At 41.1% G+C, this 23,886-nt stretch overlaps 1 protein-coding gene across 1 annotated transcript in view; it reads left to right on the top strand.

The window, feature by feature from the left end:
• Positions 1-4,576: 4,576 nt before the first annotated feature.
• Positions 4,577-23,886, top strand: part of SUMF1 (sulfatase modifying factor 1) — a 33,783-nt gene continuing 14,473 nt past the window's right edge. The window contains exons 1-6 of the mRNA XM_009283593.1: positions 4,577-4,750; positions 7,116-7,190; positions 19,286-19,368; positions 21,561-21,683; positions 22,394-22,508; positions 23,461-23,574. Coding sequence (XP_009281868.1) covers positions 4,577-4,750; positions 7,116-7,190; positions 19,286-19,368; positions 21,561-21,683; positions 22,394-22,508; positions 23,461-23,574 — 684 coding nt within the window. The remainder of the gene's footprint in view (positions 4,751-7,115; positions 7,191-19,285; positions 19,369-21,560; positions 21,684-22,393; positions 22,509-23,460; positions 23,575-23,886) is intronic.

Here is a 23,886-nt window from a genome sequence, read left to right as displayed (position 1 = left end):
CTGCGGGGCTCGGGGGTTAACGGAGACCCCCGAGCGAGCGGGCTTCTGCGTACAAACTCAAATTAAAGCTGCTTCGCAGCCCTCCTGGGCCTCATTCCTGAGAACCTCTGCTTGGGCACGGGTGCTGCGCTGGTCCCGTCTCGCTTTTCCCGCTCAGAGAGCCCGACCGGCTCCCGGGCCGTTTGGGTGCTCCTGAAGATGGAGGGAGGCCTGGGCAGCGGTGCCCGTGTCCTGGTGGCCTTCCCTGCGTCCCCACCCGTGTCCACCCTGACCGCTCCTCCCGGTGCAAAGCCGAGACGTGACGAACCGATTCGAGGTGGTTTTTCTCGGCTGTTTGTTTTGGCAGGCCTCCCTACACCTTTAACTGGCTAACGCTGGGCGTACGTGTGCCAGAGTACTCCCTTCAGCGGGGTTGTCTGTTGCCGTACGGCCCGGGGAGGTGGTAGCTCTGTCAGGGTAGTCTCTTATTTGGTGAATATCGGTACTACTGCGGCTCTGGTTTGCCCCCCACCCATCTCTCTTAGGTCTGTGTTGGTATCAATGGAATTGAAATGCTGACAAGCGATATGTGGGGTCTCTTGTGTGGGGTCTCTTGCGTGTATTTCAGCAAAGCTATCATATATGTATCCATATCTAGATATCCTTTCGGGTTCTCTTCAAGCGAAAGTCTCTATTGCTTATTCCTTTCTATTGCTGCTCTTGTTGCTGCTCTTCTGAAAGACACCGTCCTGAGCTGAATGTGCCCTCTTGATGAGGGCGGTGTTTAAAGTGGTTTGATGTGCTATGACGGTGCTTACTGCAAAGGGATACTGAGACTCTTGGTATCGTTGGAGACCAAATGCCTCACTGGATGAGATACCTTCAGTTATTAGGAATGGGATTGCTGTTTCATTTCACGAAAGGTGCTGGCAAACTTTGGCAGACAAAATTATATCACAGCAGACTTGGATCTTGTTCTTGTGCGAGATGGCTTGCAAATAGTGAAGACGTGAGGGGCTGCCTCTCTAAGTGCTTCTTGGTGTTGTAACACTGGGAAGCTGTGTCATCTTGGAAAAAGCCTGTGTCACACAGGCAGTGTGGAAACTTACCAAGTAAAGGGAAGGATGCACAGTGGTAACTATGGCTTTACTATTGCAGGCTGCACGTAAGAAATTTGAGTATTTTTAGAGTGTGTGTTTTATATAATCCATATTGCACTTGAGCTCTATGTCACTAATATACGTTATATGTAATAAATTTCTGCATTTCACTGTGGGTCTCGCTGTAGGGTGAAAAAATCATTTGACAGGCAGCTGGCAACTTCAACAGTAGGTAAATGAAAACTAATTACTGCTGGTTTTTAAGCTATGTTCACAACATAACTTGATTATGCTTAGCTAGAAAACATTTTCACTAAAAGAGAAGCAGGGGAAGAATTAGCCTCTACCTCAACCACAAATGAGATTACTTATTTCCACTACATTTTTAGAACTGGGGAGCTGGTATTTAGCGGGTCTGCTCTACATTACCGTAATACTTTCAACATAAGTATAATCATAGGCAAATGTAGTCCCTCTTGAAGTTGAGCTTCGAGGATAATGAACTGCATGCGGTAGCTAAGTAATATTGTGAAGATACAGGAAATCATTGTTGCATAGTCTACCTAATATGGTGAATGATGTATCTGTCAGCCCCTGCTGTTGGATTTCTGTCTCCGTAGTTCAACTTTGATATTTCTTAGATAACACCAAGGAACTAATCTCTACCTGTATTTTAAAACTGGATGTTAAAGCTGCTTAATTAACTATACAAATGTGGTTTCTGGATGTGATGTCTGTGCCGAAAATCTGTTCTTCACTTAGTGTTGTATTCCACTGTTCTCAGCTGAAGAGCGCTGTCAGACATCCGAGCCTTGCACCCTATGATGCGGTATTATCATAAAGCTGGCTGTCAAAGGAAGGTCCAATTTCCAAGCAGGAGGTGGAGCTGTCAAATGAGCCTTGGTGGGGAAGGATAATCCTGCGGGATCAATATCTGGTATCAGTTGGACACAACATTGGTGGACATGCCAGAAGTCTCAGTTGTAACCATGTGAGAGGGCTGCAAAAGCAGCAGGTTCATAAGGAAGCCTTTGGACATTGCTAGCTGAACATAGACTGGCAATCTATCGAGATTTTTCAGGTTTTGGAAACGAATGCTAGGCTGTAACGCGAGAGTTAGTTTTTCACATGCTTTTAGACAGCAGCTCACTAGTGAGCTCTGAATCTTGCTTTGAAGACTGCTTCAAGGAGTTGTTTTAGCTACAGTGGGTTGGAAAGAGATTGGAAGGAAGGAAGTGGTGCAACTTTGTACCATGTTGTCATTCCCTAAGTCCTAAAAAATGTAAGCAAATTTATCCTGAAGCCCTTTTATGGATTCAGTTAAAGGCAATCTGTAAGTGCTCAGATTCTTTTTAGTGGAGAAAAAGTTATGAGGATGCAGCTAGCTTTAAATGTGGTTAGTTCAAAGGAAAAAGTATTTGTAGTGCTTCTCGCAGGCCTTTTGCAAGTTGCGTGAATTTTAAGTGTCTCTAGGAGAGACCCAAGCAAAAGGAGAGATCTATAGTGGAGAAGAAACAATGAAATTGGATATGTAAAGTTACGTCAAATACCCCAAATTCTCTTGAGAATAGGGAGAGGTGCTGGATAGCTGATGTGAACATAAATAACAGTAAACTTCAGAAGCTGGAAGGTAACTAATGATTCTTTTTGTCTTCCTGGTTTGTGAGTCAGTGTGGGCATCCAGATAAACTGTTTTGGTGAAAGCATCCAGCTTTGTGAAGAGAATCTTGTAAAGTAAGAAAAAAACCAAAAAAATTCCAACTATAGAAGAATCAAGGTCCTATAATCTAGGCCGTGCTGCAAAATGGCTGTATGTACAAAGTCCAAAGTTCATGTTTGGTTCTGTGAACCCACCTCTTCATCTAAATAATGTTACATCAGTTGACATTTTTTACAACCCTATCTCTGCAGTTTGTCTACTTTTAATATACATGTTGCATACTGTGTTATTCCACTATATGTATATGGAATTTTGTTTGAACTCTTGTGCATCTAAAACCCAGGCTTCTTTTTCTGTCAGGACTTGAACTACACTTCTGGAGCAGTGTTAGAAGTGTGTTACTCTGGAAACTTCTCTCTCAGTGGATATTTCTGTTGTTAGACTTGAATTTCCTGCACATCAAACATCAGGATCTTGCAAAAAGATGGTGCTATCTCTTAGAACTGACTTTGCCCATTTTGGGTTCTGTCACTGGTCTGCCTGCTTGAATTCCTTGTAAGAGTACTATGTGATCACAGATAACTGCCAGGGTATGACCAGGTCCAATACAACATGCCAGATTATTTTCCACAGTGAATGCCTATGTCAGTGCTGGCTGGCTTTTTTGGGGCTCACCCACTCACAAACCTCTGACTGTTGCCAGAGGAGGAATGAGGTGGCTGAATTCCATGTGAGTTAGGGGGTAAAGGTAGGTCAGGAATGCTGAAAAGAAAGGAGGAGGAGTTTTCTTCCTTAATTCTTTCATCTGTTGGTGATGAGTTGGGTTAACTTCTTGGCAAGCTAGCTCTTGGATAGTGTCAGCCCTTGAAACATCACCTGCCCATTGGGAAGATTTTAAACAGCCTGTGCTGTCATTCTTCATTCCAGCACAGGCTTCTGAGCAGGGATCATGGGTGCTCTTGGTTTTTGGGTGAGGAGTGTGTTGCTCAGTCTGTGGTCTTTAGAGGGCTCCCAGGAAACATCTGATGAGGCATGACAAGACCTCTGGGGCCTTTGTCTTTCTGGAAAGAGCCCACTAAAGCTGAGGGAAAGTGTGTTTTGTTTCTCTGGAAAGGGGCTGAGGCCTTAAAGGGAAAACATCTTATTGAGATAGTTAAAACGTTATTCTTTCATTCGTCCTTTACTTCTGAAGCTTGAGGCTCTTGCCCAAGGCCTGTCTTCCAGAGGAGTGGAATATAACTGACTTGAAAGTTTGTCTCATCCCTGGCGCACAGAGCTGCAGATGCTGTCTACCTGCCAGTTAGCAGCATGGTTGGTAATAAAATGCTGCATGTGCCTGTTACTAAATGAAAAAACGTGCAGTTAGTATGCAAACAAGCATAGGCTTGTTGACAAAAGAGCACTTTACAGTTTCATAATATCCAGATTCTTCGTTGATGTATCAAGCCTTCCTAGGAATAGAGCGAAACGCCAAAATTCCTTATATGAAAATGAGTAGAGAGGACTCTGGATTGTTTCTTGGCTCTTAGGTATGGAAAGGGAACGTGTTTCTCTTCATTAGAGCACAAGCATTACCCTCAGTAGAAGTTTTGAATTACCCAGACTTCACATAGAAAGAGCTACAAATGGGGTTTTTATTCTCAGTTTAAGTTTTGCTTGCTATTTCTTCCAAACAGGTGGTGGTCAAGATGCCACTGTTGCCCTTTTGTTGTGCTGCTTTTGTCAGTGAAATGCTGCTCAGAGCAAAAGCACCTCCAAAGATTAGGTGGAGGAGGAATAAGACAGCTAAGAGCCTTTTCAGTCTTTCATAATCTCTTGAGTGGTGTTTTTTCTGCAGATGGCCGCTATTCCAGGAGGAGTGTTCACAATGGGCACTAATGAGCCTGAAATACAGCAAGATGGAGAATGGCCTGCTAGAAGAGTCCACGTTAACAGTTTCTACATGGATCAGTATGAGGTCAGCAATGAGGAGTTTGAGAGATTTGTGAATTCTACTGGGTACGTTACTGAGGTAAGGCAGAAAGGTATACAGTCTCCTGTCTTTCTTTGTGTTGGCAAAATCTCGTTAAAAACTTAGGCTTTTCTTTTTTTTGGAGGATGTCACAATACTTGCTTAGGATTTGCATACTAGAATGTTTCTGATGTAAGTAGCGTAGAGAGAAAGTTGTCTTGCCTTGCTGCCCAGGGGTCTGAAAGGGCATTTAGACGTATACTGTTACATTTAGTAAGTGTCTTGATATCCGAACTAATCTCTTCCCTACAGTATGACTGAGGCAGCCTGGGTGAAGCTAACAGATGGCTGAAGATGTCTATGCAGGTTTTTGGGGGGTTTTTGTTGTTGTTTGGGGTTTTTTTGACCTTTGGGTCCTAGGACATCTTCGTAGCAGTACGACTATGTTGTTAGTTTTTTCCGTATTTTAGAGGAACAGGGGAGAAGGGATTTAAAAAACTGTGATAGCTGAGGACTCTGCAGGCTAGTTCAGCGCGGCTACTTGCTAATGAGCTGAGCAATAGAAAGCCCTGCTGTCTAAAGAAGATATAATAGCAAGTATAATAATAATTTTGTGCATGTTACTGGGAACAATGGACTAAGAAAGAATATGTTAAGGTTCTTCCAAGAAAGAAGTTACCTGTGCCTGAGGCTCTGATCTTTCCTGACAGTTGACTGTTCCTACGCAACTTTTATAAAACCCTGACAGGCCTTTTAGGCAAATAAAAGCCTTGGTAATGATCAGGTCTCAAAGGAGGCACTTTGCTGAATTCACTTGATAAACTGGTTCTCATTTGGAAGACAGGATCCTTCTGGTTGGATGAAGGATTTCTTTTATCTGCGGTACTATTTCTGTTTTTAAATTCTTAGCTCAATAATTATGAAAAAAGGTTGCTTAACAATTTTGAGTTTGAACAGGGCTTACTTGTTGCCAACAGCTTCTGGAATGAGCGCGTGTGCAGTGGTATTTGAATGTAGCGCTGCATCAGATGGGATCTGTTTCAGACAGTGCTTCATGGCTCAGCGGGTGTAGTTGGGTGCTCCACTTACCCTTTCTCCCTTCCCCCCTCACATGGGGCCCCCTTTTATGCTGGATTTGGAAAAATAAACTCAGAGTTAGAGTAAACAGCACTGATTCTGCAGGGTTTTTTTGGGATGCAGCTAAGTTGGTTTTTGTGTATTTAAATAACGTCCGCATTACTTACTGCGGGTAAACAGAGCCAACCTACTTCTTGGTTTTCTTTTATTAAGGACTAGACTGAACTCCAGTGGCAAATGAAACCTGAAAGTGAATAGAAAGCTGAAGAAAAAAATCTCCAGACGTACAGCTATCTCATGGAACCAAAAGTATTTTTTTAAGAAACTTTAAAAAAAAAAAAAAAGCCCTTGATGGAGGCAGTCAGACTGAAATCTGGGGTCCTTTACATGATAAACCTGTTTGCCTCTGCCTGGGTCTTTCAGATTGGGCAGGAGAGGAAAAAAATAAGTTGTTTTTTTTCTTCTCTTTGATAAACCTGTTTGCGTCTTTGGGTTTTTCAGATTGGGCAAGTGAGAGAAGTTAAGTATTTTTTTTCTTCTCTTTCTTTTCTGAAACTGAATGTATAAAGATTACAGTCATATGCTAAAACGTCTTGCAATTTGTGTGGTGAATGGGATTCTTCTTTCAAACTGTGCCTCTTGAAGAGTTCTGAGCGTGCAGAAGCAGCTCATGGTTATCGGTTATCATTCTCAGTCTTTGAACGCCTATAATAAAATGAAGAAATTGAGAAGGGCAAATGAGTTGAATTCTGATAACATGTTTTGACTTCCCTAGTATATCAATTCACTGTAGGTTTTTTTCCCCTTGGTAAACTATGTTGGTGTCGTGTACTGCGATTCAATGAAATTATGTGTATTTTTTGTTTCTTTTGGCTTTATATAATGCTAGATATAATGATTGGGTTACTTTTAACTCTTCTATTGTTGTAACAGCACTTTAAAACATGGTGCTAGTGATAATGAAGGAGGAGTAAGTGACAAGGCTTAAGTCTTTTATTGTGATTCCCAAAGGAAAAATAAGAGAAATGAAATATGCCCTTGAATGTTAGATTATTGACTGTAGCATTTTAAAGCAGTTGGGACAATTGGAACTGCATTTTTAATTAATAAAAGTAAAAACATTTGCAGAAGCTCTGTGAGCTGCCATCTGTCCGTTGGCTGTTGAAGAACAATGACATCCAGACATAAAATGCCTTCGCTTTTGTTCCAAAATAGCTACCTTGAAAGAGAACTCAAAATTACTGTTAAAATTTCCTTATCCTTGATAAAACAAAGCTGTAAATGTGAGTGGCTTTTTGAGAATAACATTCCTTTGATAATATGGCTGACTCGTTTGTTCTTTCTGTAGGCAGAGAAATTTGGCGATTCCTTTGTGTTTGAGGGAATGCTGAGTGAAGAAGTGAAGGCTGGCATCCACCAGGCAGTGAGTAACACAGCAGGGTAAAACTTACTTAGCAATCACTGGGGAAAATGTGTTAGCAGTTGTGGCAGTAATATCGAAATCGTGTGATGTTCCCAAAGCCATGTACAAAAATTGGGTTTATGGAGGGGTGTTTGGCCTAGAATAATAGACGCCCTCAAATGTGGAGGATTTACAGTCTATTCTCTGTTGTGTTTTGTTTTTTTTTTTAAACAAACAATTAAAAAAAAAATCTTCTTCTGATTAGCAAAAGTTAGTATCAACCCCTTCTTGTCTTTTTTTTTGTCTCCTAAATGAGAGATATTTAGGACTGTACTAAGTGGTGCAGTAAGGCTATTAATTAATAAATAAGGCTGTTTATTTGTATTACGTGTAACACAGCGATGCTTCAGAAGTTCAGATGTCGGTAGTGGCTCTGCTGAGTGATATGCTGTGTAGGCAAAGAACAGGAGTGCTGCTGGTTCCAGGAGCATATGTACATGTGACTGACATGCTCTGCCAATGCAGTCTTATGTCCAAACGAGGTGGGTAAATCCCAGATCCTACTGATTTAAGAAAATGGGGATAATCTGTGTATCTGATGTGATAGTGATGCTTGCATGAGTGCTTTTTCTAGGTTCACTAGAAGGAAATATTCCAAAGAAGTGCCATTTCTATGGCAGACCTGAGTCTATAAGACTCCTTATTATGGTGTGAATGGCTTAAGTTTACTGTGCTTCCTCCATCTCTGTAGCAGATCCTGTATGCCTTGCTGTTTTTTCAGTTCCTTTCATCTTGCTAGGGCAACACAGTGATCCTAGTACGTGCAGTGCTGATTAAACTGAAGTTCAAAGTTCTAAAAGTTTGGTAGCAAAGCTTCCCTGCCCTCCCCTTTCCTCTTTTTCTGTTGTGTATGTGTTGCTGAGCCTTTCTTAGGCTTCATTTACCTCCTCCTTAACCTTAACAGGTCACTTAACCTTTACAGCTCCCAATTATAAGCAGATTATGTCTTGTAATCTGGATGGATTTATCTGCTTTGAGCAGAAGTTTGGACACTGTGACCTCCTGAGGTCCCTTCCAACAGAATTATCCTAAGGTCTCATGAACACCACTGCGATTCCAGATCTCGTCCCATGCCTTTGACAAGGCCTTAGAAATGAAGCATTCTGATGTGCATAGTGTGGCAATTTTTTGGTTTTTTTTGGGGGGTAGCTTCAAGTTGCATTTACTCTGGGTGGGAATTTCTTTGCTTTTTTGGTTAATTTTCTTTTGGATCAGCAAAGTTAACTTGGGTCATTCTGCAACTGCTTGAATCAACACAGGGAAGCAGGTTGTACAGAAGGAATAAGGTAGTAACAGGACTGCAACTGCATCTTTTGGCAATAATTCAGTTAGACATAAGTAAGCGTTAAGTGAAACTGCACCTATAGAGGAGCCCATCTTTTTCTTTGAAGGTAGAATAAATGCAGATGGGTTCATCCCGTCTTCACAACAGGAAATTTAGCTGTCAGTATTAGAGAAATTCTTTTTCCTGCCCTAGTTCTGTGATGCAGAAATCCCTAAATCAGGCTCCCTGTTTTAAAACAAACAAACAAAACCCTAAGATTGCTGGTGTAAGCTCAGTCTTGGCTATTTGTATGAACACATACAGAGCACTGGGAGCCACTTTCCTGGGTGTGTCAGCCAAATTTTAAAGTGTTGGCTGTAATGCTAACAGAACAAGTATTATGCCAGAGAGCTGGAACGGAGCCCAAACTGGTCTCTTTGGCTGCTTCTTTATGAAGGTTTTCTCTATTTGTTGAGAGTAAACTTTAGGAGACTGTCCTTTTGCCATGTCTTTCAGTATTTATTATTAGGTAATTTTGTGAGTTGCTGGCATGCAGAGCATTGTTGGAATAGGCACAGAGAAAGACTGTACCAACCATTTTGGTAAAGTGATCTGGAGAACAGTGACTGCCTGCCTTGTAGTTTGGCACTTCTTAACTTCATGCTGATGCTGTGGACAAACTTAAGTTCTAAAACATGGTAATATTGTGAGGAGGTGAAAAAGAAACTAGAAGCTGCTTTCCTTCCTCCTGTCTGCCTGCCCCCTCACCAGCTATATACCATGAAATCCGACTTTTAGGAAGGAACTTCTGTCTGCAAGGAGAAGGTGTCAGGAGGCAGCTCAGTGGTAGAGCTGGAAAAAGAACTCTAATGTCTGAAGATACAGCTTAGAATTTTATCTGTATATGCTTCTGCCTCTCAAAACTGTGTCTCTGTTCTAGTATGCATTTTCTCTGAGAGCTTATAAATGTTCAGAGTACTGTGCAGACCTTAGTTGTTTTGAAGGTCCTTGGTTTTTGTGACAGTGCAATTTGCAGACTAGAACAAGCAAGCATCTTTCAGTTGCAGGGAAGGGAAGCATCAGCCATGGGGATGTGATGTTAGAATATAATGTAGTCAGACTGCTTCTCAGACAACCGCATTCTGTGTAAGCCATGCTTATCCCAGCTAGTTGAAAATAAGAAAATGCATTAGCAATTTTCTGTAGATCGTGGTGTCAAGAAACACATTTCTATAGACAACTTGCAAGAAACTTCTTATTGCTAAAATGCAGAAGCATCCCAACTATGGGGCAGGGACTCTAAGGGTTCTGCAAAACCAAATTCTTCCTAGGGATCTGCAAGCTTAAATTAAACAATAGAAAATAAAAGCTAGCTTCTTGTTACATTGCCCAAAATGTTTAAATTCTATTAGTGTCTGCTGGGGAAAAAATGGTGAAAGGAATCTAATACTATTCAATTACTTTTAAAAAAAAAAAAGTGAGCATATTTTAAAACTTGGCTACTGCAGTGTAACTGTTCAAATGTAATCAGAAAAAGTGTAAATTGCCTGAAGTTGGTTTGCATCAGTAGATTGTAATGATCAGCAATAGAGATGATTAAGTTTTTTTTCTCAATGTATACCTTAGTCAACTAATATTTTTAGCTTGTGGTACATACCTTCTTGAATCATAGCTATCGCCGTGAAAAGCAGAAATAAGACATAAATATTGGTGTGTTACTGGTACTGAACCCCCCCACACACCAAATTGATGGGAGAAAGGACTGTATTTTTACTTTGCCTCAGTGGCTCAGACGTGTTTTGATAAGGCTTTTCTCCAGTTGAAGCACAGGGGTGCTAAATGCAAACGTGAATATAGGGGAAAAGCAACAGGAATGTGTATTTTGGAAGTAGTATTTCATATGCAGTGAAAGAATTGGGGAAAGGTGGAAGTGAAGATATTGAACTAAATGATACATAACAGCTCCTATAAATAATGAGGTGTGTGTGTCTCTTGGGGAGCATCTGGGGGTTTTGCTCTATTTGGCCACTTTGGCTTCTCCAGTTCTTAAACCAGACAAATTTATCATAGGCCCTCAAAGGAAGCAGACAGCTAAATTAGAACAGAGGTGGGACTGGTGAAAGCTAATGCGGGAGCAAACCAGCTTAGCACGTAGAATAATTGTTGGAGCTTTGGGTGTGCATTTCCTGGAGGTGAGGTGGTCTCCTAGATAGCCACTGCTACAGGAATGTAGGTTGGACCTAACCCTCCTCTGGAAGGGAAGCAGTAAAAAGGGGTGTGGCAGCCAATAATTGAATTGTTCTGGATTTCTGGGAACTTCAGTTGTAGTTTTGGCCTCAAAGTTTGCGGTGGTAACATGGCAGAGAGCAAAAATTTAGCACTGTAACAGATGAGGGTGTTACTGATAGAATTGGCGAGGACTTTTTTTTTTCCCCAAATAAAAAAGGATTTTCTAGGGAGAGGGTAGAAGGTCCTTTGAAACCAAAATGTTTTGTGTGGGCTTAACAAGTTTTGATAGCTTCACATATTAAAGTCAGTTCTCAGACTTGCAGATTAAAACCAACTACTAATTACTGCATCTATTACAGCTATTAAGTTATGGCCTTTCTTGGGTATTTGGCCTTTGGTTTAGATATCATAGATAAAACACAGCCTAGAATTGCCAATAGCTTGGCACTCGGAGATTATTTTTTCTTTCCTTCTCTTTTGAGAGAATTTGGGGAAATGGAAAAAGCTCAAAATTTAGATATTTTGCTATTCTTATTTTATGATGAAACTGTTTTCCTGCTCTTTTATCTCCCTGACTGAGCTAAGGAGGAAGTAGAGGGGAAAATGCATGCCCAGTGCTGTTATTCCATGGCATTGTAAAATGCCATTTATATGGCATTTTAATGTATCCTAGAGCAAAAAGCATGGGGATTTGTGTCTGTGAAATGAGAAGGTACTGAGGCGTGCTTGCCAGTGAGGGGATTTGAGAGCTCTTGCAAATAACTGCAAGAGTTTCGCTTGCTGTGCAGCTGCCATGAAAAAGGTAAACAGGGTAGCACTAACCGAGACTGGAGTACAGCATAAGTCAGATTTGCTCACTGGAGAGTAGTGGGAAGGTTTTTTTATTCTTGGCTTGTGGAAGATAAATTCTGCAATGAAGAGACCGGAAGCATACGAATCTGTACACTTCATTTGTCTTCAGGAGGTATTGAATTTTTGGTCTGAGAATGCAATGAAATTAGTTCACTGGCAGACTCGAACAAATACTGTTAAGGAGTTCTGGTCAGTCTAGAACTATTGGATGCTACTTTCATCCCTGTTTGTATGGAAACCTCTGCAGTGGTCTTGAGCTGTACAATTTACTGATTTATAGCAGTGCCTCTAGCCTGTAACTCAAAGGACAGAGTCCCATTATAAAAACAATGAAAACATTATGCATTTCAAATGAGTATTTCAAATTAATGAGGAAACGAGCAATGTTTGCAGGTAGGATAGCAGCACTAGTGTTTGCAGCAGTTATTAATGGAGAATGTACATTCTGACAGCATGCAATATTAACTTGCTTATCTGTGGCTTGTGGGGAGAGCAGCTAGGTTATTGTATAGTTTGTCTGATACTGTTAAAATGTCAACATACATAGGATGCATAAGCAGAAGTTGACAAATATACTTTAAGGGTAAATTTCATCTCTACCATGCTTGGCTTCTGCTTTTTCAGAGAGGAAACTGAAATCAAAGAGATGGGTGAGCCTATTTCTTGCAGACCCCGATGCTTCAGATATCCCCTGTAATGAGTTGGGAAGGTGGAGCTATTGAACTGTTGATCTCTATCTTCTTATGTTGTACTCCCACTATTGGGATAAAGAACGATGTGCAGGAAGCATCTCTCACTGGGAATTACCAGTAAAATTAGTCCATATTTATCAGTATAAACTACAACTTTGAAGCGGGGCATTGCTTGTGCCTCAGGCTGTAGATATATCTGTGCATGCCTCATTTTCTTAAAGCTCATATTCACTTGGTTATTGGAAGAAATGACTAGCTTGAGTGCAGATTTAGATGTTGGCTGAAAAATAGACTTCCAGAGGTGGAACTCACCAGGAATATCAGTTCCTCAGAAGAACTTTCTTTGGATTCCAAAACTTGCACTTAATGAGTCTTACTTGATTTTAGCATCAAATGTTTTTGGTTATTTTTCTTGGAGGATTGACATAGCTGTGAAGTATTATACTGTTTGAATGAGATTCAATGACCTTTCCTTATGCAAAGGAAAAGGTCCCTTCGTAAAAGTAAAGTGCTAGTTTCCGATTAAGTCTGAAATCTTTTCTCCAACTGATAACTTAGAATAAGAATAAATATATTTTATAAATCTGCTGCCTTTCCCTTTTGTGGTACGGCAACTTCAAACTACTTTAAAATATTGGGACTTAAGGCAAACAATATCAATATTCAATATTAAACAAAACCCGTTATTGCTTTCATTTCTGAGCTAATGAGGGAGGCTAGAAACCTTAGAAAATAAGAATGAAAACAGATTCTTCTGTAATTAGAGCTTTTGGGGAGCTGGGACTTTTAATTGATATAAATAGCATGGGACTTGCAGTAGCATCGCAGAAGCTGGCAACATCAAGTATTAGCTGTCTTCTGGAAAAAATACTCAACTGTCTACTTCTAAGCTGTTTCAGTGCGCTTAATTACTGATTTGGTGGAGAATTTGACAATCATGTTTCAGTTCAGTTTTTGTACGTAATTATAGAAGGTTTGTTCTTCTCTGCAGAGTATTTTCAAGTACAAATATGAGTTATAGCTGCATATGTAGATTATGGCTCCCTTATGCAGCTACTGTGACAACCTTGATAACCGGCTAGGAGAGATCTATTCTTTGTCTTGAGCCTTGAAGCGGTATTCACTTCCACACTATTTACATTGCAACGTCTCCCTGACTCAGTTACAGCTGTTTCAACTTGAACACAAGCCTGTTGCTATAGAGATGATGCACTGCATAGAAATAGGTCATGTTTGTGCCATTTTCAGTGCGCTGATAAAAAGGAAAAACAGAGCTGCCGGCTGGCAAAGGTGAACAGGGAGCATGCATCTGCCGAAGGGCTTTTCCTTGCATTTGGAAAATGGCTTTAAAATCAAGTGGGACCACTACATGGCTCCGGCTTGTTTCAAACTGCCCCTCGTGGTGTGATCTGTTCTGAATCTGACTGCAAAGCTGAATCGGAGGGGGGCTAAGCTCTGTCTCTGCCCTCCACCGATTTCCCTCTGTGACCCAGAGCAGGACTTCACGAAGGTAGTGACAACAGCCAGCCAAAATGCTGCGTGGGTAAGCGTCAGCTGAGAGCTGGGCTGTGCTAATGCAGCAGCCCGGAATAGCTGCTGCTTGCTGATGCCTGGGATTGCTGAATCACGATCCCAATGCTCGATTGATCTGTTCGTAGCCATGGTCCGCTCCTGCAGGCGGTGTAGGTTAACATTACCTGTTTGCTGGCAAAGTGGGCTCCCGTACTGCGGGGGGAGGGAGGTGCTGTAATGGTACGTGCTTGGGAGCTGTGCGTGGAAGGTGGGAGAGATCTCTGCCCTGCATCTTAGGGAGGGAAGAAGTTTCTGAGGGTTGTTGGGAAGGTATACTAATGCTACTTAGAAACATAGGTGTAAAGTTACTTGTGACCAGGACCCCGCCTAATGTGATTTCTTTGTGGTTTCTGAGGGGAAAATGACAGTGGCTCATCTGTTGCACAGTAATTATTTTTATTTCTTAAACTCCCTGCCCTACTAAAAATGTTCTATTTTCTGTCTGCCTCTTTCTTCAGTAGTTCATTAGTTTAGAGTTTAGGATATGGCTTACGGGGGAAAAATTGGCAGAGGTTTATGTGTATCTGCCTTACATGGATAAAATAAAACCTCATCCAAAAATTATATTCTTTACTGAAGAACTAATTTTTTTCTCACATCCTACCAATGCTAGCAGTGAGGGTGTCCAGACCACTGGGTGTATTTCCCAGAGATACTGCTTCATAACTTGCCTGCTTCCAGCCTATGCACACATTGCTTTTGCAGCCAAGAGGATGCTTTTGCAAATTAAAGATGTATAGTGCTTAACACAATCTGACTCAAACAAATGGTAACCTAGTAAGTCAGCTTCTGAAACTGAAGGGTGCGCATCTTTCTTGAAGAACCCACCGCTTAATAAATGATTCTTGACGAGTTTTCCAGCCTTAGACTACTCTTCACTCAGAAAATCTCTTTTTGGACAGTTGATTCCTAAATTGCTACAGTTCTTACTCTGCAATAACTTTTGCTTCTTCCAGATGTTTATCTTGACCTAGTGTATGCAGGCCTTATTGTATTAAAATAGCATTATAATGCTGTAGAACATCAAAAAAAGGTATTTGGTGCTACATGTCTGGACAACAGTGTGAATTTCTCAGGTATTTGGTGCTACATGTCTGGACAACAGCGTGAATTTCTCATCTTATGGGCCTGACTTAAGGTTAAAATCTACAGCTTTGTTATTTCAAGTGACTTGCGCATTAGAAATGGAATTAGAGCCAAGATTAGCTATTCAGTTGAGTTTATTTTTGGTAATTCTTCTAATACATAAATGTGATTTGAATTTAAAATCTGGCGTGAAAGTGGGGGGGTGCTTTTATCTAACATGGCCAGTGCTATGTTAGATGAAAGACCAATACAAATGTGTTCATGGTTATTGGCTGGGTTTTCTGGGGGTTTTTTTGTGTGTGTTTAAGGGTATTTCCCTACTGCTTTTGCAGTGCCAGTAATGGTATAATGCTGAACATGAAGCTGACTTTCCTGATGTTCCTCCCTTTCATTTTTTCTATGTGTATTTAGGAAGGAATTTTCTTCAAGATAACTGTAAAGTAGTCTAAAAAATCTTGAAATCACCAGTTAATGGAGCAATTAAAGTTAGGATATCCCAGCCTACTTTGAAAAGAAAATGGAATACTTAAAACTTTGAATTTTATACAAGCTGATAGTGGGAGTATAGGCTTCAGTTCCGCGAATTGCTTCGAGTGGAAAACTTGTAGGTTGGAGTTAACTGTTAGTATATCCTCCTAGTATTATCATATTGTATTATCTTTTCTTGACAGCACTATGAGTCTGTGATAAGCAGAACAGTGAGTTCTTAAAGTTTAATCCTGGAGCAGAGAGCTGGGATAATCCAAGTTTTCAGCTGGATCAGACCAAAACAAGCATTGAGCTTCTCTGCCTCTGAAATGTGCTTTGCTGCTAGAACTGCATTTCCTTATATATCGAGGCAGTTGCGTAACGTTTGCAGAGCAGTTATGTTTAACCAATTCTGTTACAAGTGATAGGCTATGCTGTAAAGAGTTAATCAAAATGAAGGAGGTATTGTCCTCTAATTCAGTACCTCTTCAAGATCTATTCAGCAGCATATGCTGCTATTTTTACAGAATGAATCTGTTGCCAGATTGATACAGAACACATGCTTCGGAGTGAAGCATGAGAACACTAAGCATTATGAAGGTAACTAAGCTCATTAGCAGCAAGGGAGGGCTTTGCTGTATTAACTGTGATGTTGTAATATCTCTGTCTAATTAGCTCTTCTACTAATTAGATTTAGAGCAATTAAAAGCTTTAAAGACTTCTGAGAAGTTTTTTGAAAGGACTGTAAATTTCAGGTACATGACTTTCCCTTTTGGAAGGAGCATCTTGGTGCATGCTCACTGGTGTCAGTGGCTGACTTAGATTAGTTTCCAATTAATTATTGAAGGCTGGACGTAGTCTATCACTGTTATCACTGTCCTAGTACTATATGTGTAACTTCTCTAAAGATCTGGGTGTTCTGCAAAGACTGGCAGCCATTTAGTGTTCAGTTCAGCAGAGCCAGAAACAGAAGACATGCACACGTAGTACTCTCATGCGGAGAGATTATATTTTTTCTTGGTTTAAAATAAACCATTTTGATTGAAAGCATCTGCTTTTTCTTTTGCATAACAAAAATGTTTTCCAAAATTAGTCTTCTCAAGCATAAGTCTTTGCAGTCTCCTGCAGAGATTTTTATCCAAAACCCAGCAGTTTAATTTACAAAAATGTGTTGTGCTTAAAACTATCACGATGAAGTCTTACTCATGAACTTTCAGATACACGGAGAACCTTTAGTAAATAGTACTGCAGCTCTGTTCCTTAAAGAGCTGTAAAATTCTAACTTTGGATTTCTGTCCTATCTTGAGTATAGATTAAAGGTTAAAGCTCAAAATATACAAGGGATTGGTTAAATCAGACTAGTTTTAAGCCTATTGACTGTAGTATCTGTTTAGCAGCTTGGTCATTCTGAAGCTGTAGTGCTATGAGAGTTGAGCTGAGTATCTTTCTGAATGAAGATCCCATCTTTGGGTTTGAATGCTCAGTAACAGAGCTGTAGTTTCTAATAAGAGATCAAATACTTCTCATGCTTTTTTGAAAAGGGTAGGGGCTTTGATTGTGGGGAGAATGTCGTTGGCTTTGTTAGATACTGAGCCAGAATTATGTGGTTGGTGTTGTCGATTTATGTGCTTGTCACGCTAGGGAGATCATAAAGCAGGGTCTTTTAAGAAATGTCATTACTTTAGTAATATGCCTGAAGGGTCCCACTTGGAGAGCACACGGACAGAACATCTCAGTCATCAGCAAGCTGCTGAGAGCATCTTTATTTCTGTTGTGTTGAACACCAATGTCTTCTCTTCACTCTCTTTGGAAGAGAGAGCATCAGAAACCCATGTGTGGATGGCTTCCCAGCCTGGAGGAGTCCCGCAGCGTGTTTAGGGATTCCAGCGCTCTTGCCTAGAGCTCGCAAAGAGCTGTGGGCTCTTCAGCTGAGCTTAAGCCAACAACTCCGCAGCTTTAGTCCAGGATTGCTATTGATTTACAGTGAGCTTTCAGGTAAGGTACCCAGATGTGTGCTGTAGGCAAAATCTGTATGTGATGATGGGAGAAGAGTGAAAAGCTGTCATGGGAGCTGTTACAGCATAGATTGATCAAATGATTTCAAATAAGGTAATATGTCTTTGTGTATTAGCAGCACTTCTGTTTCTTACATCCTACAGTTTCCTACTGAAACATTCAAATGAGGGATCTGATGTGTAGTTTGGACCAGAGTTTTTTTCTTAACAACTTATGTTTGTCATAGATAATTTTTTCTCTCACACACATGTAATCACGTGTTAAATGCTCATCACTGCTGAAGGATGTAGCTTCCTCCTAGAAGTTGCTGTTTAAAATTGTTTGACCCGGCTGACGCTCTGTCTCCCAAGTACCAGCTTTCAGTGACTCTTACGTTTGGACCTCCTGTGAAAGATTTGGTGAGCTAAAGGATAACACTCTTGGCACAATTCCTACCTGTGCGTGTTACACTTTACAAAGTTGGTTTAGCAGCATGATGAAGAGAAATATTTTACTTCTTCCCTTTGCCATCTCTGGAGCGGGGAAGGCTGAGGGGCTGTAGAGAGGGCAGACGTTGCTGAAGGTTGTTCTACAGGCCAGTATTAAAGTAGCATCTGGATCTCCTAGGTCTAGGGCTAACCAGCTGGTAGGTTGTTTAACTCCGAAAGCATTGGAGGCTTATTTCCTTTGATTTTTGTTCTTTATGGAAATTACCTCTATAATAGAGATACAAGCACTCAAGCTGCTGGAATAAAACCACTATTGATGGTTAGCATAAGTGTTCTTTTTTTGCCTCAATCTTCTGGAAGGACTCATTATTAAAATAAGTATTCCTAACTAAATGTAAATCAGAAAAGAATAGTTAACTGTGCTGTGCACTGAGCTTCTCAGCTTTGAAGTAAGCTTAATAGGAGAAATCCTTAATGACTGTATTCCAGGAATAATTCCTTGGCATTGCAGAACCAAATTTGAGACTTTTGGTTAGAGAGAAGTACTCAATGTCTACATCGTTACAGAGTATTTTGTCTGCTTGATGTTGCTCAGCAAACCAACTGGAAAAAAAAAGGCTTCACTTAACTTCTGTGGCTCTTCTGTCTCCACCTTCTGGAAGCTGATAGCAAATAACTTAATATCAGCTTACTCAGTTAATTAACTGGAAAGCAAATGTGTTTCAAGATGTGTGTTTTGACCTTAGTTAAAGGATGTAATCAGGATTTTGTTTCAGTTATTCCAAACCACTGAGTCTAGGGAGCAAATAATTGGGATGAAAATTCTCTTTAAGCCAAAACTCTCTTATTTTTATCATCTCTGCGGAATGTGTCAAACTGAAGTCAGCCAGGAGGTTAGCTGGTTTAACTATACTGTGGGCATACTGCTGTAAAAGAATTGAGTAAAACTGTAATGTTCCAGATGACCTCTTCAATCCATTACCATCTGAATGTTCTTGGCATATGTTTTCAGAGGTGAAGAACTGTAATTGAGAATTTCTGAGAGGACAGTCTGGTCCACCACAGGTAGTGTGCTGAAGGCTGTGCCTTCAAAGAGAATAAACTGTGCCTTGTATCAGACCTGCAGGTGAGAAAATGTAGGAGGGAAAGAGACAGCCAGAGGGCAGTACTTAGAAAAGTATGCTCAGGAGTTGGTCTCCCTCTCGCTTGTTTTTTGGGTGGTATTTTCTTTGTGCTGTTCCATACCCTGGGCTATTCCCTGGCCAGCAGTATTGTAATGTGGATCAAATGATCACCTTGGTTTGTCAGAGTAATAGGTCAATTGGCTGCAGGCAGAGCCATGAGCTGTGAGTGAAAGCTTTGTAGCCTGTTGTCACATGGTGGTTTTTCACAGTAGCCCTTAGCTGGGAATTTAAGTCTTCTTCCCTGGCCATTCTTGTCCCTTTTCAGGTTGCAGCTGCTCCCTGGTGGTTGCCTGTGAAGGGAGCCAACTGGAAGCACCCCGAGGGTCCTGACTCTAATATCTCCAACAGGTAAGCCATAAATGGCCGTTCAATTATAACACACCGTGCTTGTGAATATACCTGTAAACTTGCACCAGGAATGGAGGTGCAAGAAAGAGGTTTTAATTAGTAACCTGCTTGCTGCTGCTTCTGCACCTATTTTCACATCTTCTAGTGTGCTGCATGCAATATTCAGTGGTCTTATGGTCAATGACATAGTAGTATTTCAAAAATGTGTACAAGCACTTTTCACCCAAGGGAAAAGAGACCATACTGAAATGTGCTTCAGTGTGTTTTCTCTTCACATGTATATATCAGCAGTAAAACAGAGTAGATCTTTAGAGGATCGGCAGCTTAATAGCATTCAGTGCAGATCTGGTTTTGGAGAGGAAGACTAAATACTGGCTGCATGTGTACTCTAGGCATCCATGTAGAGTGTCCTCCATCTGGTATTTGGAGGCCTTGTATCCCTCTGGCAGCGGTTTTGTCCTTTTTAATGTATTCTGACTTTGTAGGTTGATTATTGTGGAAAATCAGTTGTGACTTTGTTATCTAGAAGCTCTAAATGCTTTGGAAAACTGTATTTTTCCTTAGCCTATAGTTAGTGCCATGCTTTGCTAGCATGAACCCTGAAACTTGCTGATCCATGTCTTTGTACAACCTCTTTCAGTTCAGAAGTGGAATGAATTTTATGCCTAGGAAATCAAAAGGCTTCATTATTCTCTGGTGCTTTTTATGGATACTGCAGAACTAGCCCTGGGTTGCACATGTTGAAAGCCATTGTTCGGTTATGTATATTACCTCTTACCTTGCAACTCTCTCTCGCTCGACAGGTGTCAATGAAGTTGGCACTAGCTGCCTTAATCAACTAGTTAAAGTTTCAAAACTGCTGTTTGAAATAAAGTCAGACCCTCTAGCCTAGATCTAGTAGATGCTGGCATGTTTTTGAGTTCTCTAAGGACAGGGCTATGTTAGTGTAACATCATCTGATAGCTGAACTGCGTAGTAACAAGTCCGTTGTCTGTTCTCCAAGGGCAATTGAAAGAATTATCTGAGGCAAAAATAGAGATAATATCAGGAGGCGTTGTTAGGGGGAGACAGAGGAATTTAGGTCACAGTCAGCAGATAAGAGTTGGAAACCTGCCATGTGAATCTAGTCTTGTAGAAGTATGGCGCAAACCTAGCCTAGTACGACTGCTAGTGCACTTGCCACATGGAAGTAGCCTAATGGACCAACAGGCATATGTTGGCTTGTTAAATGGGGCAGGAAAGACAAGTTAATAGGAAGTCCTCTGTATCTGTCTTCTGGGCCAGTATCCTCAGCTCTTGAAGTATCTTGGTCTGTTGGAGGCTTGGATGGGGAGGATCCTTGTGACAAGAATGACTAGGCATTGTTTCTGTCTTTTTCTGGAAAAAGAGACTTGGATTGTAGGGGCAATCCTGAAACCAAACCAAAGGAAAGATGGGAGCTTTTGTGTAAACTGCTTGAAACACCCAAAGAAAAATACTTTTGTGTTAAACTTCTGCAGTTCACTGTTTCCTGGATTGGGTGCTGCAAAAGATGATGTTGCTAAGAGTAAGGACTCTTCCTCATCCCACCTCTCCCTCAAAAACCCCACAACTGACAGCAAAGAAAGAACCTGCAGCAAAGAGAAGAGTGCACAGGGAAGTGAAGAGCATTTGCCATTAAATTGCAATGTAAATTTTCCTATTGAGACTCTTGGCATCTTGTTAAGATACTGTTAAACTAGCCTAGCAAGGACTAGTAATGCTGTAGGCTTTTGCTGTCTTTCTTCGGGTCTCTGAGCACCTACGTTTCCACAGAAGCCAGCATATCGATAGTTCTTCACTAGCTTCTGGGTGTGCAGCAGGTTTCTGAGGTGAGACCATGAGAAAGCACAAGCTACAAATGTCTTTGTTAACTGTATAGAGCTGTACATAAAAGCATGATCAGACAAACAGAACTTAATTTTCCTCTTCCCTGTTTTTCTCTGTTGGCTGCATTTCCCACCCAGCATCTACTAGTAGCTTGCTGTCTTCCTTTACTTTTACAGAGGAGAAGCTATTTAATCTGATACCTTGTTGAGTTGTTAACTGAACTGTGAACCTCCTCACAGTCCTTTGTGGCCATCTCTTAAGCGTTTCATGAAGTGCTTGTGCTGTGTAGCTGTGAGATTGCCTAGTTCTGCTGATGATCTTGTCCTATTTATTTTGTTCCCCAGAATGGATCATCCAGTTCTTCATGTTTCCTGGAATGATGCTGTGGCATTCTGCACGTGGGCAGGGAAACGATTACCAACTGAGGCTGAATGGGAATACAGCTGTCGGGGGGGCCTTGAAAATAGGTACCTGTCCAGTTGTGTCCCTGATAAATGTTTAAAACTGGTATTTACAAGATAGGGAAGAGTTGTGTGGGGTTTTCTTACCCTCACTGTCTTTTTCTTGTGTAGTATGCACATCTGTGGTAAATATAACACTGACTTACTCTGAACAGATTCCTTCAGGTAAGTGAATTTCCCTAAATACCTAAATGGTATATTGTAAGCCGAACTCTATAATGGGAGGAGAATGCAGAGAGCCCAAGAGAGGAAGAGATGTGACAAAATGCCAAGACACAGGACTGCTGCTGTTGCAGGAGATGAAAGGTATAGCGAAGGGCCTTAGTGCCAAGGCCAAAAGAGTTGCAAAAGAGCTTAAGAAGTAAATAACTACATCACTGCACAGCAACTGTAGGGCCCCTGGATCCACCCATTACCTGACCATGGGCTTGGGGAGGAGGGGAAGACAAGGTGAATAACAGGTTTATGTCTTCTCCATCCCGTGTCCTGGACGACATACTGCACAGGGCGGTGCAAGCACTGCCTTTCCCTCCTCCATGTGTGAATTGTCCTCGTAGAACCCTTGCTCTCCTTGAAAACCTGCTAGATGTTGGTACAAATGGAACTGGAATACAAACAGTTCTCCAGGGTAAGGTGGGGAGGAAGGGGAGTGTCTCATTTTTTTTATTAAAAAAAAAAAGTGTTTGACAACTGTTCTTCTATATGCCTTTTAATAGACTTTTCCCATGGGGCAACAAGCTTCAGCCAAAAGGTCAACATTATGCCAATATCTGGCAGGGAGCGTTCCCAACTAATAACACCGCAGAAGATGGATACAGAGGAACTGCGCCTGTAAGTGTGTCTCAAAGTGAATTAATCATGTGGAAATGAACTTAGTCTTCCTAAAACTGAGGTCTGTGTTCAACACAATGAGCTGTGGCTGTTTTCCATTCCTGTACTCTTTCACCTTTAGATTTTTAAAAGTTGCAGTGTATTTCACTGCAGGCTCAAGTATTACCAAGGGACACTTCTTAAAAGCTAATTGAGAAGTAAAGATTACTTTCATTTTAACTTTTAGTTCCTCTCAAACTGACCTCTTCTCCCCCTTTCCAGTCAGTTTATAGTCAGATGCTGAAATACTTTCTGCCTGCACTTTTGGCATTACGATTTTTTGAACTGTCATTTTTTTGGGTAGTTGTTCCCGAGGCACAAAAATCATGCAATAGTTCAAAAGAAATGAAACTTCCCTTTTTGGAAAGGTTGAGTCTGTCTAGTATGGCAAACAATGGAGCGGAATTTTAAAGGCAATCCAGAATGTGAATGAATTACTAAACGGTAGTTAAAGTAAGTCCAAAAAGTTTCATCAGTAGCGAGTCTGCATATGCACGAGTTGACAGCCGCGCTTGCTTTTCTTTAATGGGAAGGGGAATCTAGAAGTTGTAAGCATGGGCATGGAGGTCAGATCACTAATGCTATGTGCTGTGTCTGTTGGTCAGGCAGTGCCTCTCTTTAGAGGATCAGTCTCCAAAACCAATGAGAAGATGCTATGTGCCATAGTGGAAATGTGGTGCTGAGAACATTGAGGATGATAATAGTTCATTCTTTCATTCAGTTTTATTTAAACGGAGTCTGTAAAAGTGTTACAGTTCTGCACTACTAATTTGGTGTCTGCTTTTGAGATACGAAGGCAGAAGCTCCTAGTAAAGACAAATGCACCTTCAGCAGACTGGTCTTCAGGATTAAAAACCTTATTTCACATGGAATGGCTTACAGAACTGGCACTTGTGTTCCATACTTTGTATAGGTCACTGCATTTCCTCCCAATGGATATGGCTTGTACAACATTGTAGGAAATGCCTGGGAATGGACGTCTGACTGGTGGGCTGTTCATCATTCAACAGAGGAACTTCACAACCCTGTAAGTATTTTATTGGGATCACATGAAATGTAGAATTCCCTCTTGCTACCCTGATCTGTTTGAAAACCTACTGTTCTTTGCTCCTCTCTGCTGTGTCTGGGGTGGGATGGGCTGTGTTCTGGTGAATTAGGAAGTATCACACCACGGGTCATCAACACTGGGATTGTAGTGCTGTAGTGCAACTTTTTGTTGTTGTTGTTGTTGTTGGGCAGGCCTCCACAACTGGTTAGCAGTTGAATATTTCCACACTGGCACCATATTACATAGATCAAGAATTTGCCAATGCAGTGGAATTACTTTAAAAAAAAAAAA

Source organism: Aptenodytes forsteri, unplaced genomic scaffold (genome assembly GCF_000699145.1).
Source record: "Aptenodytes forsteri isolate BGI_AS27 unplaced genomic scaffold, ASM69914v1 Scaffold267, whole genome shotgun sequence".
Lineage (NCBI taxonomy): Eukaryota > Metazoa > Chordata > Aves > Sphenisciformes > Spheniscidae > Aptenodytes > Aptenodytes forsteri.
Note: the sequence above shows the minus strand (reverse complement) of the source record. Positions and strands in the feature narration are given on the sequence as shown.